The sequence below is a fragment of the Ahaetulla prasina genome, chromosome 2, assembly GCF_028640845.1.
Source record: "Ahaetulla prasina isolate Xishuangbanna chromosome 2, ASM2864084v1, whole genome shotgun sequence".
Classification (NCBI taxonomy): domain Eukaryota; kingdom Metazoa; phylum Chordata; class Lepidosauria; order Squamata; family Colubridae; genus Ahaetulla; species Ahaetulla prasina.
In genome coordinates this window covers 237,926,338-237,945,130 of record NC_080540.1, presented here as the reverse complement: position 1 = coordinate 237,945,130, position 18,793 = coordinate 237,926,338, and the positions used below count along the sequence as shown (strand labels likewise).

At 36.2% G+C, this 18,793-nt stretch overlaps 1 protein-coding gene across 5 annotated transcripts in view; it reads right to left on the bottom strand.

The window, feature by feature from the left end:
* The window catches only part of AOPEP (aminopeptidase O (putative)), a 235,892-nt gene that overhangs the window by 154,875 nt on the left and 62,224 nt on the right, over positions 1–18,793 (bottom strand). For all 5 annotated transcript variants that reach the window (XR_009153645.1, XM_058170936.1, XM_058170934.1 and 2 more), the window contains one exon: positions 7,791–7,980. Coding sequence is in view for 4 of the 5 variants with exons in the window: in XM_058170936.1 (XP_058026919.1) it covers positions 7,791–7,980 (190 nt within the window). In the remaining variant the exon portion in view is untranslated. The remainder of the gene's footprint in view (positions 1–7,790; positions 7,981–18,793) is intronic.

Genomic DNA, 18,793 nt, shown 5'->3' with positions numbered 1-18,793 from the left:
TGGCACTGAGGATGTCACTTGTCTCTGTCAGACATTTTGTTTCATCTAAAAATGTTTGGGAAGCTTACAAGCAGGATGTGAAAGAAATTTTATTTCTTTCTTATTTGGCTGTTTGTCCTAACTTTCCTAATCTAGTTGTTCCTACATTTTTGAGACCTGTCAGACACAATTACTAGGATTATCTGTCAGATGAGTTCTTGCAAGCTGAGCCTTGTTTTCAATTGCCTCTGAAGTTTTGAACATCAAAACTTTTGAACATCACGATTTTTCCCCAATGGTTTTTGAATTTGTATTATGTGTCCAAAATGTTTAAGCTTTAGCTGAATTATTTGTGCTTCCAGTGATCAATCCTGTTTTACTTCTTCTAATACTTAAGGTAAAACCCCTACACTAATCAGAAAAGCAAAGCATGGATAGAAGATGGCAAAAGAGAAGTGACTCTAGGTTTATTGATTGTTTGGCTATCCAACTCCCAAATCCCTTTGGGCAGCTTAAAAAAGAGAAAATATAGAAAATACATACAGAGGCACACACAGGGAAACATATACACCTAAAAGATATAACAGATCAGTAGAGAAAAGGAATCAAGATAAGGTCAACACAAAAGCAAAAGGCAAAGAAGGGACTCCTATGTCCAAAGCTGAGTAAGCAACCAAATCTTTAATTCTTTCATGAACAGTATAAGAGTTGGAAGCTTGGTAGAATCTCTGGATGAAGATAATTCCAGAGGGCAGGAATTCCAGCAGACTTGGTATACTTGCCAGATGCCCCAAGATGACATTTGTTTAATTGATAAGATCAAAGTTTGGCAAAGGAGTGAAACAAAGCTGCATACTCTTCCCTTATTTATTCAAGGGAATGCAGAATATGCAGAATATATATTGAAGGAAACTCGTGGATTTGAAGAGGATTTTGAACCTATTGAAACAAACATCAATAACCTGTGCTATACTGAAGACACTACTCTGGTAGCTGAAAGTGCAAATAATCTGCAAGCTCTAACAATGAAAGTCAATGAAAAGATGAGGCTAAGCTTTAAAATATAACAAAACACAATACTAATAACAACATGTACAGGAGGAACCTGGCAATGAAGATACTGAAGGCGGATAGCTTCTGTCTTTCGGGATCAATTATGAGTAGTAAAGGAACAATCAAGAAATAGGCTGCAGACTAGCAGTTGGCTGGATAGCAATGAAAGCTTTAGAAAAAATATTCATGTGTCAGGATGTATCTACGGTATATCTACAAAGATTCGAATCGTACAGAGAATGGTTTTCCCTGTGGCACTCTATGGAAGGGAAAGTTGGACTTTGAGCAAGGATCAAAGAAATATTGATACTTTTGAACATTGGTGCTGGAGGAGACCCTTGAGAATATCATGGATAGACAGATAGCAAAGCGCCAAACAAAAGGATCAGACAGTAGAAGAAATCAATCTAAAGTTTTCACTCGAGGCATAAATGACTCAAATTTATGATTTTTTGGATACATTATGTGAAGACCTAGCTCTCTAGAGAAGGTTGTTATCTTGCAGCTCCAGGAATGAAGGAAATAAATTATCTGGCCCCGTTTCAGTTGGGTTTCAGACCAAAATATAGCACTGAGATAGCTTCAATCACACTTGTAGTTAACCAGTGGCAAGACTAAGATGAGTGGTGCATCCATCCCGACTGTTATTGTTTCCAAAAAGTCAGAAGACTCTGACGTGCCCAATCCAGACAAATGTTACCTCAGGAATCCAGAAATAATCAAGAATCTGAGCCTGATTCCGCCAATATAGACTTGGAACACCCTGATATTGATTGGCTTGCCTTGGATTCAAATGGAGAGCAGTGTGTTAGTTTTGGGCTTATATCCAACCACCAACATTGACACTCTTTTGTTATCAGTAATGTCTATTTCATTTAGTCTCTTAGCTTCTCATCCACTGTAAAATATGACACTCCTGTGATATAAGGTGCCTCTTTCTAGTGCATTTCAGTTCACTGACTCTCAGATGTCAGTTATCACTTTGATATTGTCTCGGTTGTAAATGTCTGCTTTGCCTTCTTGGTTGTTGTTGTTAGTTGCGAAGTTGTGTCCCACCCATCGCGACCCCATGGACAACCTATCCTCTACCATCCTCTGGAGTCCATTTAAGATCACGCCTACTGCTTCAGTGACTCCAGCCAGCCACCTCATTCTCTGTTGTCCCGTTCTTCTTTTGCCCTCAATCGTTCCCAGCATTAGGCTCTTCTCCAGTGAGTCCTTCCTTCTCATTGGGTGGCCAAAGTATTTCAGTTTCATCTTCAGGATCTGACCTTCTAAAGAGCAGTCAGAGTTGATCTCCTCTAGGACTGACTTGTTTGTTCACCTTGCAGTTTAAGGGACTCGCAGGAGTCTTCTCCAGCACCAGAGTTCAAAGGCCTTCTTGGTAGAATGATGCAATAATATTTCCTTCTCTAATTGACAGTATTTAGCCTGATTCCTCATTTATCATGATTGTCTTTCATTGGTGACCCTTCTGAGAAGTATAGCTCATAGCATAACTGGGATGTACAAGCATCTTCATGAGCACAAGGTAGAAGTAGGAGTAATCCTTGCTGAATGTTTAGAAGTCTGGTTACTTGCAAAAATAGATCAGAAGAATGGTGGGAAACTACCTCACTATTTATGAAATTACAAATGATGAGAAATCCACAATGATATTGAATCCCAATTGCTACAGGTGATTATGTAGAAATGAATTACTATACAAGTGAATTAATAGAACTGATGTATAAAGGCAGTAAAATGTAGCCACTCTACAACTTTCTAGAAGTGGAATAGAAAGAACAATCCCCAGCCTCTCTTGCAGTCCTCAGCCAATTGGTCGCAAATCCCAAATTATCCTTCTGTGTTATTAATTTTTTTTTAAAAAAAAGATAATGTAGAAATAAATGAGGTTAAGTTAAGCTTAGCTTATCAAAATGTAACTGCTTTGTTGAAATGCAGAACTAACCCCCAAACCCAAAAGTCATGAATGGAAGGGAAACAGATAAAAATGTCTGACTTCTTTGGTAATAATATCCCTCCTTTCTTACGTCTCTTGAAACCGTAGGTAACAAAAAATAAAAATAAAAAATGCAGGCCCCTAAAATAATAGGATTTGGCAACGGTGCTTTCTTCTTGGTATTTGAAAAGTCAAAAGTTTGTGTCTTAGGATTCAATTTCTGGCAACTCCAGGTGAAGATGTAAAAGAATTTGATGTTAAAAATTTAAGAGATCTAGCACTGAGGATGTTACCTAGTTTTGGTAATGAAACACCTACAAGAAAACAACCGTGCTCAGACAGCATCAAGGACCCCTGACTTCAAACCTGAGCTACACATATTCTCCTTTACTGCCATTCAGTGAAGATCAATCTCTCCCTATGTAATGCCTTCTCTAGAAGTATAACTCCTGTTGGCTCTGAGTGGCAAGGCCACTACGGACATCATTTCCACTGTCAGTCTGATTCAGTAGATGGCAACTTTGAACTTTCCTGTTGCTTGCAGTTCGAATATAGCCAACTGTATAACATTCTTGTGAGAACATCTCACAAAATTTAGACTGCATCAATAGAAATATGAGTTCTAAATCACAGGGATTAATCATTCCACAATGATCACACCCCAGCTCAAACATTGGGTTTAATGCTAGAGAAGGATGCAGACAACTGGAACAGTTTAGAAGACAGCAATGAGAATCAGAGCATTAAAAACTAAATCCTATGAAGAGCAATAGAACAATCAGATAACGTTAAGACTCAGAGGGATATGATAGCTTTCTTTCATACAGAAGAAGATCAGGGTTTGTTCTCTAACCTTGCAGAGTGCAGCACACGGAGTAATGTGTTTAAGAAAAGAAGATTATGAAGGATCCTAACGGTAAGAGCAGTTTGACAGTGAAACTAATTACTCAGACAGGCAATTCCTTTCAAGGAGATGCTTTAATATAGCTTTCTCCATTGGTTAATGGATTGTACTTGATAGCTCCTTGCAGCTTCATGACTGTATGATTTTATCGCAATATTAGAAAAACCCAAAATATTCTGTGGTGCTTTAATTCTTGTACAACCAAAGATTAAGAGCTGCAATGTAAATGTTAAAATTAACAGCCTGGTAAAAATATTTCTAAAGGGGGATAGTTTTTCTTTGAAGACTGAAAAAAAGTTAATTGTGTATTCAAGACCTAGCACAGCATTTCAGTATAATTGTTTTTATTATTCATTGTAGCCTTGAAAACCAGAAGATGTGGATGATTCATTCTAAAGCTTTATTTTTTTTTTTGTCCCACAACCCACAAGAATATTTATTGTATTATCTAACAATGAGTTGTAGGCCAATTAGTCAGCTTATAAATGAACAAATAATTTTCCACTTGTGGTAAAGAAGGTTTCCTGCCTTATTTATTCTCCATGCACAAAGAGATATGTACATGATTAAATTAGTTCATAACAACTAAATTGCCAACGTTAGACATAAAAGAAAGAATAAATACAGTGCTCTTGAAAGTCTCACAAATAATTTTTGGTCCCATCCCATTAAAGTATCAAATAAAACATTTCCCATGGATGGAAGTTAAACAAACCTGACCTTAAAACAGTTATAAAACATATAATTACATGGAATTTAGGGCAGCTATTAGCTAGGATATTTCCAAACAGATACCATTCTACACCTCTTCCCAACAGTTAGAATAAGAAATCTTGCATTTATTGAGATGTGATGACAGGAACGGCTTAAGTCATTTATTTTGTTTTAGTTAACTAGAATGTTGATGAGCAATAAGTGATCTGAACATTCCAAGTGAACATTTGCTTCTTCATCAAGCAGAAAATCAAACAGGAAAAGAAGTGTCATGAAACATTGCAACTAGGAGTCAATGTTTATTGTACAATAATTCAGAAGCCAATAATAAACCCTATTCAAAGATGCCCAATGATTTTGGTTTTGAGTGCAATGAACTATAATTTTGGGTTCAGGCTTCATGCATCATTTTATTTTTAATCTATTGACCCACTAATACAAAGAGAAATGGGAGCGAACATTCCAGTTTATTACGCTACAAATCATAGTTTAAATGGTGAGATCTCCACATGATGATAAAGGACACTAAGAATATTGCACATCTCTCTTGACACTGTGGTAATAGACAAGGACCAGAAGACAGGAGTGGCGATGATAGTGATGTCAAATGACAGCAACCTCAGGAAGAGTAGAGAAGTTGGAGAAATACCGTATATACTCGAATATAAGCCGATCCGAGTATAAGCCGAGGTCCCCAATTTTACCCCAAAAACTGGGGTAAACTGGGGACTCGAGTATAAGCCGAGGGTGGGAAATGAGGCAGCTACCGGTTGGGGAAACCCTCCCTCCCTCAGCTGAGAAGGCTGGCGGCTCCCCCGCCCCGCCCTCTCACTGCACCGGCAGGGCTTCCCCGCGCTAATGCAAAAGCCCGTCCGGTAAAATGTGAAAAAAAGAAAAAAAAAAAACTCGAGTATAAGCCGTATATACTCGAGTATAAGCCGAGGGGCTTAAAAAAAACAAAACTCGAGTATAAGCCGTATAGACCCGAGTATAAGCCGAGGGGACGTTTTTCAGCACAAAAAACGTGCTGAAAAACTCGGCTTATACTCGAGTATATACGGTACCTTGGAAGTACCCTGAAGGAAGAACTAGAGAGGATGTGGAAAGTAAAAGCCAAGGTAGACAGTCATATAGGCAAACTTAGGGATGTGAATCCCAAGCAGGGAAAGTGGCTCCAACAGATCCTAGGAACAAAGAGTTCTCTGTCCAAGAAAGTGCAACATTAGGAAAAGTTAAGATACTATATATAATCCTCAAATTAAAATGGGAGCAAGAAGAGAATTTTGGAGGGAGAGGAGAGGAGGGGACGGGAGGGGAGGGGAGGGGAGAGGAGGGGAGAGGAGAGGAGAGGAGAGGAAGTCACTTAGAGTGAGTAATGGGAAAGTTACATTCTGTGGATCGCGGGAGATTATGGCTGAAAAGGCAGACAAAAATTCTTTCTGAATCAAGAAGAGTTTTTGAGATTAACTTTATGTACTCTGGACAGCTTTTTTGTGTGTTTGTGAGTACATGGCAGAAACTGATGTTTTTGTGGTCTCTTGCAATCATTTGGGATTTCTTGTACTCACAGCCATTAATGTAGCCTTTTATGGACTCAAATGGGAAAATTGTTTACATAGAAATTGAGATACAAATAGTTTAAATTGTTATACCTGATAACTCTTACTGGGCTTCTGCTGATTAATATGGGGGGATGGAATTTAGCAATGGGCTTATAGAAAAATGATTAATTTTGTGACTAAAGTATGAGAAGATAAAGGTAATACATTTTGCAAGGGTCTTCAAAAAATTATGTAGGATCCTCGGATGACATCAAATAGAGCAAGTTCCTCATTTTAGAAACATGGCTGTCATGCTACATTACCCAGAAAGAAGATATATTCATATCACCCAGCTTGCTTTGAATGCTCAGAGGAGCTAAGCAGCAATCTTTTTATTTTCAAACACCTAGCGCTTTGAAACATTTTGAAGACAGGATGCTTGAACAGTGGTTAAAGTACCAGGCTGGAAAGTGGGAGACTGTGAGTTCAAGTCCCACCTTAACCATGAATGCCAGCTGGGTGGTTTGGACCAGTCACTCTTGGTTAGCCCAACCTACTTCACAGGGTTGTAGTTGTGGGGAAAATAGAAGGAAGAAAGTGTTTTGGATATGTTCACTGCCTTGAGTTATTTGTAAAAACAATAAAAGAGGAAAACAAATAAATAAAAGAAATATGAAGCTCAGTTAAATCCAGACATTAACTATGGGAACCTAGAGAGGAAGTTATTGTTGCCCATTATTGCTCTGTTTTGAGAGGACGTGCTTATAATTTTTTTAAAGGGCATTATGTGTGTGTTCAGATATTGATTAAAATGTTCATTTTCAACCTCAAGGTTCAATGCATCTATCCTGACACTCAAATAATTAAAAAGACAAGCAAAAGACAAATTACAGAACTTGGAATTTTCAAGAGAGATCCTGACAACCCTGCAACAAAATCATACAATGGTAGTTCCCAAACCAAGAATTCTCAAAAAAGAATTAAAAACAGACTATAGCATACAATATATGCCAGAGCTTGATTGGATCAAATTAAAATTAATTTTAGTTTTAAACCAAGATACAAAGAATACATTTTAAAGGATTTCATGCTATTGTGGTTTACTATCTTACGGTCAACAGCAGTTGTAGGGTAAACACTGCAAAAATGCTCTATTCTGAAAGGTTTAGTCTTGTAAAGATAAGAGAATGGAATCACAGGATGATGTTGTGCTTCACTGTAAAGTTTACGAAGACATTCCTAATCAACTACTAACAAATCTTCTTAGCCCATTTTGGCAAAATAATTCTAGGCGCAATTCTAGGCGCAAAGTTTGTATTTATATCTTGGGCAACTTTAAGATGCTTGCTGGAGAATTGTGGGAGTTTAAGTCCACAAATCTTGCCAAGATTGGGAGCCCCAGTCTAGATGTATGATCTTCAATTAATGTAAGTAAAGTATTTTGTGTAACCAAATCAAACAAAATAAATCCTTTATTATAGAGTATATTATTATTGCATAAACCAATAGTAACAACTATGGCCCCTTTACAATTTGACTTATAGAATTCCTGAACCAACATGGTTATAACAAGTTATAAAGGTACCATAGCTGCCTACTCTCCACATAAACTAATGGTTGCCCTCATTTTTTTCATTACAGATTATTCTAACTGTACCTTTTGTGCTGCTGACCAAATTGCATCTTCTAAGTGAGTAGCAAATCCTTCACTAAGCCATTCTTCTGTCCAGTCACGTGCCCCTATCGCCAAACCAAACCAGGCATGAGCAATTTCATGGCACAGTCGTGTTCCGCAGAGGTTGCTTTCTCCAGATAATGTGCTCTGTGACAGGAAGATGATATGTGGGCTGCAAAATATGAATGAAGGAGAAAGTACATAACAGAGCTGTGTTTACAGCAATACATACACTCTATCAGTCTTGTCAGCCTGTTATTACTATATGCATGCTATGCCGTGACAGCTAGTTTATAGCTCAGATATTTTTAGGAATTAGGTTGCACTTTATCGTTTTCTGCCTGGGATTCCAACTAAATATTCTGCCAAGTGTTTGTTTCATCAAATGTCTATTACCTGTAATAAGTAACCCAAACCAACGCTTTGTATTTTTCAAATTACAAGGCCAATTTCTTTCAATGGAAGCATTTATACTTAAACAAAGGCTAGGTGTAAATGTAGTCCACAGATATTCTTAACTAAAGATGAAAACAACTATGGAAGGGGGGGGGAACAGAAAAATGGACCTAGTAAAAAATGTTGAAAACTATAAACATGGACAGTTAACATCAAAAACATCATCAAAAAAGGACAACAAAGAATGTTCTTTCTGCGCCAACTCAGAAAGCTCAAACTGCCCAAGGAGCTACTGATCCAGTTCTACAGAGGAATTATTGAGTCTGTCATTTGCACTTCTATAACTGACTGGTTTGGTTCTGCAACCCAACAAGAAAGACACAGACTTCAGAGGATAATTAGAACTGCAGAAAAAATAATTGCTACAAACCTGCCTTCTATTGAGGACCTGTATACTGCATGAATCAAGAAGAGGGCCGTGAAAATATTTACAGATCCCTCACATCCAGGACATAAACTGTTTCAATTCCTACCCTCAAAACGACGCTATAGAGCATTGCACATCAGAACAACTAGACACAAGAACAGTTTTTTCCCGAAGGCCATCACTCTGCTAAACAAATAATTCCCTCAACAATGTCAAACTATTTACTAAATCTAAACTACTATTAATCTTCTCATCATTTTCATCACCAATCTCTTTCTACTTATGACTGTATGACTGTAACTTTTTGTTGCTATCATTAAGGGTTAAATTGCAACCTATGACCATCATTTGTGTTGTAAATGTTGTACCTTTGATGAATGTATTTTTTTTCTTTTTCTTTTATGTACACTGAGAGCATATGCACCAAAACAAATTCCTTGTGTCTCCAATCACACTTGGCCAATAAATTCTATTCTATTCTATTCTATTCTATTCTATTCTATTCTATTCTATTCTATTCTATTCTATTCTATTCTAAACTAGAACAACAAATAAGAGTAAAGTACCCTTCAATAGCCCATAGTTTATAATCCACATTATTCTTTACAAAAATATGCTTTTAAGATTACTGTTTGTATAGTCAAAGAAGAAGAAATCGTTATTCCAGCAATAAGATTCCTATTCAAGCTGTATTTTCTCCTTGGTATTAATTCCATAAAATTATCTCTGTAAAAAATGGAAAGGTTGCTTTAGATTGGACAGTCTTTGATATGTTTTTGGATCAGGTATCCATATCTGAGGACAACTATAAGAATAGCTTTGGTGTGGAATCTTTGGTGTTGTTAGTGTGGAAAGTTTATAACACAAATATCTGTGACATTTACTAGAACTAGAGGTGGATATGGGAATTATCCTAAGGATAGGAAGCCATAGTCTGGATGGAAAATTGTCAAACAGATTGGCAACAAGTCGGTAAAAGAGATTAAGCTGTATGCATTCCTCTTATTTATTCAAACTATGTAGAATGTTTATATAGACAGAATTAATTGGAAGAGGGTGAGTGTGGTTTTAAAACATCAATAACCTAAACTATGATGATGACATTCATGGATACTGGTAATTTAAAACGCAAATAATCTGCAAGATCTAGTAATGAAAGTGGAGGAACACAGTAAAAATTGGACTTAAATTAAATACAAGACCAAACTCATTACAACAGATATAACAACTGGCCTTAGAATACTATGGGTAGTCAATAAAATGATCAAAAACTTCACAGGAAAGAACAGTTTCCACTTGCAACACAGACACACACACACACACACACACACACACAAATATAACAGGTTGGAAGAACAAAATAATCAAATTAAGATGAAAAAGAAAAACAATCAGCTCCACAAATCACCCTATCTCCCAAATCTAGGTGAACCAAAATTTTCTTTAAAATCATTTATTTGCCATTTTCTCACATCTAATACAAGATAAAACTTATTGAATTAAAGTAAGAATGAAGTATGAACTGCAGACTTTCCTCACATTTAGTATTGCATGTTAGATTAATCCTTCTTTTAATCTTACTAATGACATACTTTAGCACTAAACGTGAAGTCAAAGTTGTTTTGCAGAGTGGGGTTAAGCAGCATATAAATTTAATGATAAATATATTTCCTTTCCTTTTCTTGATGTAGTGCTGAATCTAATACATGTATGTACTACACAGGTATTTAATAGAATAGAAGAATAGGATAGGATAGGATAGGATATGATAGGATAGGATAGGATAGGATAGGATAGGATAGAATAGAATTTATTGGCCAAGTGTGATTGGACACACAAGGAATTTGTTTTGGTGCATATGCTCTCAGTGTACATAAAAGAAAAGAAAAAGAAAAAGAAAGAAGAAGAAAAAATACCTTCATCAAAGGTACAACATTTACAACACAAATGATGGTCATAGGTTGCAATTTAACCCTTAGTGATAGCAACAAAAAGTTATAGTCATACAGTCATAAGTGGAAAGAGAATGGTGATGAAAACGATGAGAAGATTAATAGTAGTGTAGATTTAGTAAATAGTTTGACATTGTTGAGGGAATTATTTGTTTAGCAGAGTGATGGCCTTCGAGAAAAAACTGTTCTTGTGTCTAGTTCAGCGGTTCTCAACCTGTGGTCACGACCCCATTGGGGGTCGAATGACGATTTGCCAGGGGTCGCCTAAGACCATTGGAAATATGGGAAGTATACTTGCGAGTCGAAGAATCGCGCTCCAATGGTTGACTCCACAAGCCAGCTGCAGGCTCTTCAAATTGCTAGCCGAATTCGGCTTCAGGCACAATGAATTAAAAAAGAGAGAAAGCTTTGTTCTGATGTCTCCCTCTCAAGCCAGCTGCAATCACTCCCAATCGCTAGCCTAATCTGGCTTCAGGCGCCATAAACTTAATAGGGGAGGATTCTCCACTTTAATGCCTCCGTCCTCAAGGCAATCACAAGCAGTTCAGATTGCTAGCCAATATGGCTTCAGGTGCAATAAATTCAAAATGAAAATAATTTTATAGTTGGGGTCGCCACATCGTGGGGAGTTGCATTAAAGGGGTCGCCACATCGTGGGGAATTGTATTAAAGGGGTCGTAGCACTATAAAGGTTGAGAACCACTGGTCTAGTTGTTCTGATGTGCAATGCTCTATAGCGTCGTTTTGATGGTAGGAGTTGAAACAGTTTATGTCCAGGATGTGCACATATATAATGCACGTATATTATAAAACTATAAAAGTATAAAAAACTATAAAATTTATAGAATCACAAAATGACAGAATTGCCACAGAAAAAAACAAAGCTTGCAAAAAAAAATGTACAGTATTTTTAAAATAGTATCCTTATCTAGAATTTCCAAATACTGTTGAAACAGTGTTTTAATACTCATGCTATAATGACCCTTCACACATAAAGAGGACTATAACATTCTCTGCCACATTGTTTAAGAAACAAGTTCCAATTTAAGAACTGAATTTAGCAACCTCAACATTCCATATGATAAGCAACAGTTTCATTTTACTTGTGTAAGTAATTGAACTAATATACTTCATATTTAAATTTTTATTCATCTAATTCGTATAAATCCATGCTTAAACATAGTTCTGGTTTCCTGAAAATTGTTCCTCAGCTAAATCAATATCATAGATCCAATTTTCCTAGCTTTACAGCCCAGCCGGACACAAATGCATAGCAATTGCTTTCAGTCTTAAATTACTTTTAGCTTCTAGTACTACCTGATGGAATTTATTCTGGTCAGATTTTGCTGATTGCTTAAAGTTTCTATTGCTACTTATGGTAAGGTTTACACAAACTCTGGTCATCTCCAGCAGGACTCCTTCAGATCGAAAAGCTTGCCCATTCCTCAACACTGATTCTGCTTCCTTTGGCCACCAGCTTTTTCAATCTGTCAATTTGAAGTTCCTTCTCCCATAGCTTCCCAAAACAATAGCATACCACATGCCTTAAAAATGTCAGATTCTAGCCTATCTGATTACTTTACTAATTTGGCATTGTAATTACTTGCAGGATAGGTTTTATGGTACCTCTAGAAACAATGCTTGTCCGTGCAACCAGAGCACAAAACTTTCTGTACAAGACTAGGTTTAGTGAAGTGCTAATTATTTAATCTGAATGTCAGTATTGGAAATCAGCCAAGCTTGTAGCATAACAGCAAGGGGTGTGTGTGTGTGTGTGTGTGTGTGTGTGTGTGGTGGGGGTGGGGTTGTTCAGTTGTTGAATTTCAAAATCTGGAATGTAACCAGTTGGGAAAGTTGAGCCGAATTATTTCTTAACGTGAGGTTTGACCTTATTTAGTTCATACCCTTTCAGCAAAGGGTAGGCTTAAGACAGATAGGCTCTTCTCTAAGGAACTCTTGGGGTTCCAGACAATTCCAAATATGTAGCAAAGCATAACTAACAAAGCATAACTACGGTAATTTGTTTATGGACATTCATTCTAATCAATTCTAGCTAAGGTAACTTATTGTATCTTCTGCTAAAAAGGACAGTAAGCTGCAAAGAAGTACATTTTTGTTAAACTTTAGAGAACAAGAATATTTACAAATTCCATGAAAAATAAATTTTGGACAAGTTTTCCAGAAAATGGGAAAGCACAAATTCTCTGGAAATAGTTTTATATGCGGAAAACAGGTGAAAGAGAAATCTGAAACCAAATGTGCTTTATTTGCTTCAGGGTGCCTAGATTTGAGTGTTAAAACAATCCCAGCAGGAAATGTAAGTCATTATTGTCCACCCACATTTCATCCTAAGCTTCTCTAAATTAATTTCCACCCAAAATTCTTCTCAGCTTCTAGTCTGTGCAAGTCTTATACAACGGATCAGTCACATGCCATAATAGGCAGATTCCTACTATAACGAAGTACATCGAAGACAGCGGTCGTACATCTTAGATTTTATGAATTTTAAAACAAAGGAATTCCCCTAACATAGGACAGTATTACATTTCTTAGAAAATAGCATCATGCAAGTACATGAAAACAATTTGTAAATAATATTTTTATTAAACACTGCAATTAAAAATATAGGAACTAATGCAAATTAAAAATGGTATCAAAGAATGTGATATAAAAGAATATAAAGGAAAAATAGAAAGTGCAGGAAAGGAAAAAAGATTGGAAAAAAGAATAGAAAAGATAGAAAAAAATAAGGATATAGAAAAGTAAAAGAAAAGAAATATGTAAAAAATGACTTCTCCCTTCATAACAAGTATAAACAATTATAGTAACTTCTCAATCTCTCTTAAAACAAGGATCCCCAAGCCCTGGGCCGCAACTTTTTTCTCTCTGGGAAAGCTCTACGTTACCAAAAGTCTCCCTTACTACTCTTGCACATTCGATTTATTTATTTATTTATTTTGTCACACAGTCTATATAAGCATAAGCATGAAATAACTATACAATATATAAGCATATATATAAGCATAAGTATGTAATAACTATATTAATTGGATATAATGAAAGGAAACAATAGGACAGGAACGGTAGGCACGCTTGTGCTCTTATGCACGCCCCTTACAGAACTCTTAGGAATGGGGTGAGGTCAATAGTAGACAGTTTTTGGTTAAAGCTTTGGGGATTTTGGGAAAAGACCACAGAGTCAGGTAGTGTATTCCAAGTGTTAACAATTCTGTTACTGAAGTCATATTTTCTGCAATCAAGATTGGAGCTGTTAACATAAATAAATAAATAACATAAATAACATAAATAACATAAATAACGTAAATAGCTAACATGATATCTCTTTTTAAAAAATAATTCAAAAAAGCAACATCTTCCAATGGAAAGCATTTTTATAACTAATTTCAGAATCTTATTTCAAATCCACCTCCACTATTAGTCTGTTTGTAACTATGCAAAATCAGTGTTCTAATCACTCTTTTACTTGGTTGGAACCCTTCAACTCCCAGCTGCTCAATTCATTGAGTTGATCACAAAAATCACATGAGAATCTACTCATGAGGAGCAGCTTTCTGCTCCTCATGAGTAGGCAATCTCATCATCTCACCTTTTTTGAAGCAATTTCATCTGCCAGAATTCAGTGTCTGGCCATCAATCTTCACTGCAATGCCATCCATATTCCTTCAGAAACATCTAGTTTGCCATTAATCCTCTCTGAAACTAGAAATGTTGAATGATTGAACTACATTGCCTTTTCTTTATATAGTGAAGTTCCACAGGACTGTCCTGCATTTCCTCAAAATTGATATCAAGAACCATAGAAAAAGAACCACATAGTTCAATGCAGTGTAATATACAGTACAAGTACAAGCTACAAATCTGTATAGGTGTCTTCTTTCCATCCTTTCAACATATTCCATAAAATAAGTTCTTAAGATATTTCCAAGCTGCAATAATCCATCTTCTAAAAACCTCTTATTATTCAACCCAACCCTTTCCTCAAAAATGTATGAACACCCACACTTCTCCTTAAACAAGTTTCTCTCTCGGCATCTGCTTGCACAGCCATGTTTGAAAAACGATGGTTTCAACTTGCTGAAAATACACACACCCAGTAACCAAAAAACACATGCATCCATAATCCACCTCCCACTCAAAAAGAAAAAAAAATCAAAAAAGAAAGTTAGATTCTGTTAAAAGAACTATCACAAAAGACATTATATGAGACTGAAACATTAACAAAGGAACAGAATCACAGAGAACAAGCAGCAAGAATAAACAGCACCTCCCCTAGACTCTACCCAAACTACTGTAAGTCAAATTATGAAGAATAAAAAGAAAGTACCAAGGAGGGAAAAACACAGAAGCTAAAACACATAATGACACTCCCTTTTAGTACAAAACCGCCCACTGAGAGGACTAACTATACAACTTGGGGTACTGCTTTTGGATACTTTTAAGTAAATGACCCCTAACTGTGGTCTACACAGCGCTACAAAGAAATGGCCCAGAATGGATCAAGTAAATAACATTCCAGACATACTGCTGGCAGCCTTGGGCCATTTGGCTGAAACTGAGCAGAGGAACTTAGGGACTAAGAAACAGACACACATAAAGAGTTTGCACTTTTAAGTGTATTTTGTATGGCAAGGGGGAAAAGTTAAGCTAAGCTTATATTTTCAGTTTCTTGATTCGTAGTTCTTAGATTTAAGCAACAAGAAAAGTAATACACTGTCTGTTATGTTGAGACAAAAGAAGCAAAATTATAGGGATGTAGCATACATAAGCTGCCCAAAAGTCTGATCAGCAGAAGAAAATTTGATTTTAAGGCATCTGCTTCATCCTGCAGTCCATGCAGCCACTTCGTCTGATTTGGGCCCAAATCTACTACTGATCTTCCACCCTCCCCCCACAAAGCCACCCCCCCACCCCAAGGATCCCTCTCTACTAACTCATGCAGTGGTCCCAAACCTTCTTTTGCTTTAATTTGCTGCCCTAAAAAGACCCAAAGAGTCTCAAAATCTCCCTCAGGACTTTGTAAGCTTCATATACCCACAGAAACAGGTTGATTGAACCATTGCTAAGGCCTGTCCCAACTATATATATCTGACCTTGGCACCATAACAACAAAAAGAAACCCCCTCTAGTTAAGCCACTTCCATCTACTGTAGTTTTTAAAAGCCACTTGCTGTTTCTTTTCATTTTTGACATTAAGTGAAATATTCCCTCTCCCTACCACCACTATCATGAGGTTTCTTTTCAAAGTGACATTTGTCCTTCAACAGCATTGGGAATTCTCTGACTTGTTTATCTTTTAAATTCTTCTTTCCACTCTTCTAAACTCTGTAGAGTTGTTCATCAGGACACCTTGTCCTGCTGTTGTTGTTTAATTATAAATGGATAAATTTGGTGCCAGTGATTAAAAAGGAAGTATTACTGAGTCCTTGTCAGATTGTTCTAAGAAATGTTTAGTTGTTCCGGTTTGTTATAAAACAAATTCTGGAGAGATCTCATATTGAAGTTATGGGATGAGTTGGGGAAAACCAGTATGACTGTTGCCTTTTGTTGTCTTCAGCTAATATTGCCATTCACCCCTCACCTTTCCAGCACTTGCTTTCCCCTCCTTCCCCTTGGTTGACACTATGATGTGAAGATCTCCAGGCCTAAGGGAAACTTGAACTTCTATTCCTACTTCCTGCTTCAACAAAGCCAGCAAAAGGAAACTATAGTATTCAATTATACTTTATTTATTTATTTATTTTGTCACAACAGTATATATAAGCATAATCACAAAATAACTATACTATATATAAGCATAACTATGTAATAACTATATTAATTGGATATAATCGATATAACTGTTTCCTTTATGTATAAAGAATCATGGTTTCCCACAACTATTACTGATTGAGTTAATGGCATGGGTTGTCAACTTAAGAGTTGACAACCCATGCCAACCCAACTTAAGAGTTCACTAGAACTTTTTGCAAAATATAGTTTCTGGTTCATATGTAATCACAATCAGAAACAGGTCCAATGAAACTATTAGCAGCTGAGTTGTTCTCCTAGCTGCCCTGGACTGAAGAAGAAAAAAATATGAGATTTTCCTTAGGTACATAGAAGCTTATGTAGCCAAATATGACTTGACTACCATGTTTTCTAGATGGAATGTTGGCCTCTCCCAACATTCTTTTATGACTCAAATTAAAACTTCCTTTTAACACTGAAGAGAATATAATGAGTGTCATTAACTTGTTTCTTTGGTTAAAGTCAAAACAAGTATGATTATGATTTGACCAACTCTTCTAAAACCGGGGAGAGCCTCAGGGTGCTATGTTTTCACAGTTTGTAACCCAGCATGAACCCATATTGCAAAACTTCAAAAACAGGCCAGAACAGGTTCATGGGTAGAATAAAAAGAACTGAGAACCGCACCTTGTTTTTAAATATATCTATATGTGCATGCATATTTGTTTTTGTGTGTGTGTATACACATGTACATATGTATAATAGCTACATACAAAATAGCTCTCTCTCTCTCTCTCTCTCTCTGCAATTTCTCTCAAAAAGTTGGACTTTGGTAAGGCTTCACATTTCAACTCGTTCAACAGCAAATTAGCATCTACATCTACATCTTTGGGATTTCTTTTCTATAAATGAAATTATGCCAATCATATCTCATCTATTCTCTGTGTTCTTTGCTTCAAAAATAGACTTAAAAACCCAATTAGAACAGAGCATGAAAAATTGAGAACTAATTCTTAGATTCACTTTTCTGATTTAATAGATACAAAACTTAACATTCCTCTAAACATACATTAATGTTTAACTGGAAATCAAATTAACTCAGAGAGCATATAAGACTTCCAACAGGACTGAAATGTTTACAGAATAGAATAGAATAGAATAGAATAGAATAGAATAGAATAGAATAGAATAGAATAGAATAGAATAGAGTAGAGTAGAATAGAATTGAATTCTTTATTGGCCAAGTGTGATTGGACACACAAGGAATTTGTCTTGGTGCACATGCTCTCAGTACGCATAAAATAAAAGATACATTCGTCAAGAATCATAAGGTACAACAATTAATGATAGTCATAGGAAACAGATAAGCAATCAAATCAAATTAGAAAACAGTCAATATAAATCGTAAGGATATCAGCAACAAGGTTACAGTCATACAGTCATAAGTGGGAGGAGATGGGTGATAGGGTTATGTTATAGGTATGTTATAGATATGAAGATATGTTACAGTAATTTCTTCAATTTTTTGTGTGTCTTACAATTTCACTTTTCCCAAATATTACAGAATATTTGTGATCACTCAAATCAACATTTTTCCTGAAGCAGATCTGAAAGGCAGATCCAAGAACATTCTCCACAATTAAGGAATTTGTTCTTAAAATTGTGATGAGATTAAAACACTGCTGCACATTACATTTTATTTTACTTTTATACAGATAAATGCAACAGTTTTGCCTCTAATTAAAACTATTCCCTGATGAATTTAATGTTAGTTATGTTCTAGATGTCTAAGACACAAATACCACAAACTAAAAATAGTAGTTATTTTACAATAAGCAGAATATTTATCCCCCAAAAATGTTAGTTTCCTGATCATAGTATATTGAAAATTATATGTGATATTTGTTTACTTCCTAACATTTTGGTCTGTGATTACAACAGTCCATTTAGTCACTGTTTGAAATTGTCCCTCTGAACAATATGTGTAAATTAAGCAGCAAAGGGAAAGAAATAGCATTAAAATTTGAGGTTAATATCATACACCTTTATCTATATACACAGCCTTAGTGAGAATCTGAATCCACTTCACCTTGATTGGGAAACACCCATTTTCTGCAAATATGGAAGAGATTAAGTAACAGCATCAAATAAAAACAAAGTGTTTTCCTGGCTGTAATCAAATTTCTTTGAATCTAAACACTACATGTAGCACACACAAAAATGTTTTCTAGAAGAAAAGGTTACAATATAAAGAAGCAAATTCGCAACATTCCTTATTCCTGCGCGGCTTGCACTGGCTTCCGGTGGTCTTTCGAGTGCAATTCAAGGTGCTGGTTACCATCTTTAAAGCGCTCCATGGCTTAGGACCAGGCTATTTACGGGATCGCCTACTGCCACCAACAGCCTGTGCACTCTCACAGGGAGGGCCTCCTCGGGGTGCCATCGGCTAGACAATGTCGACT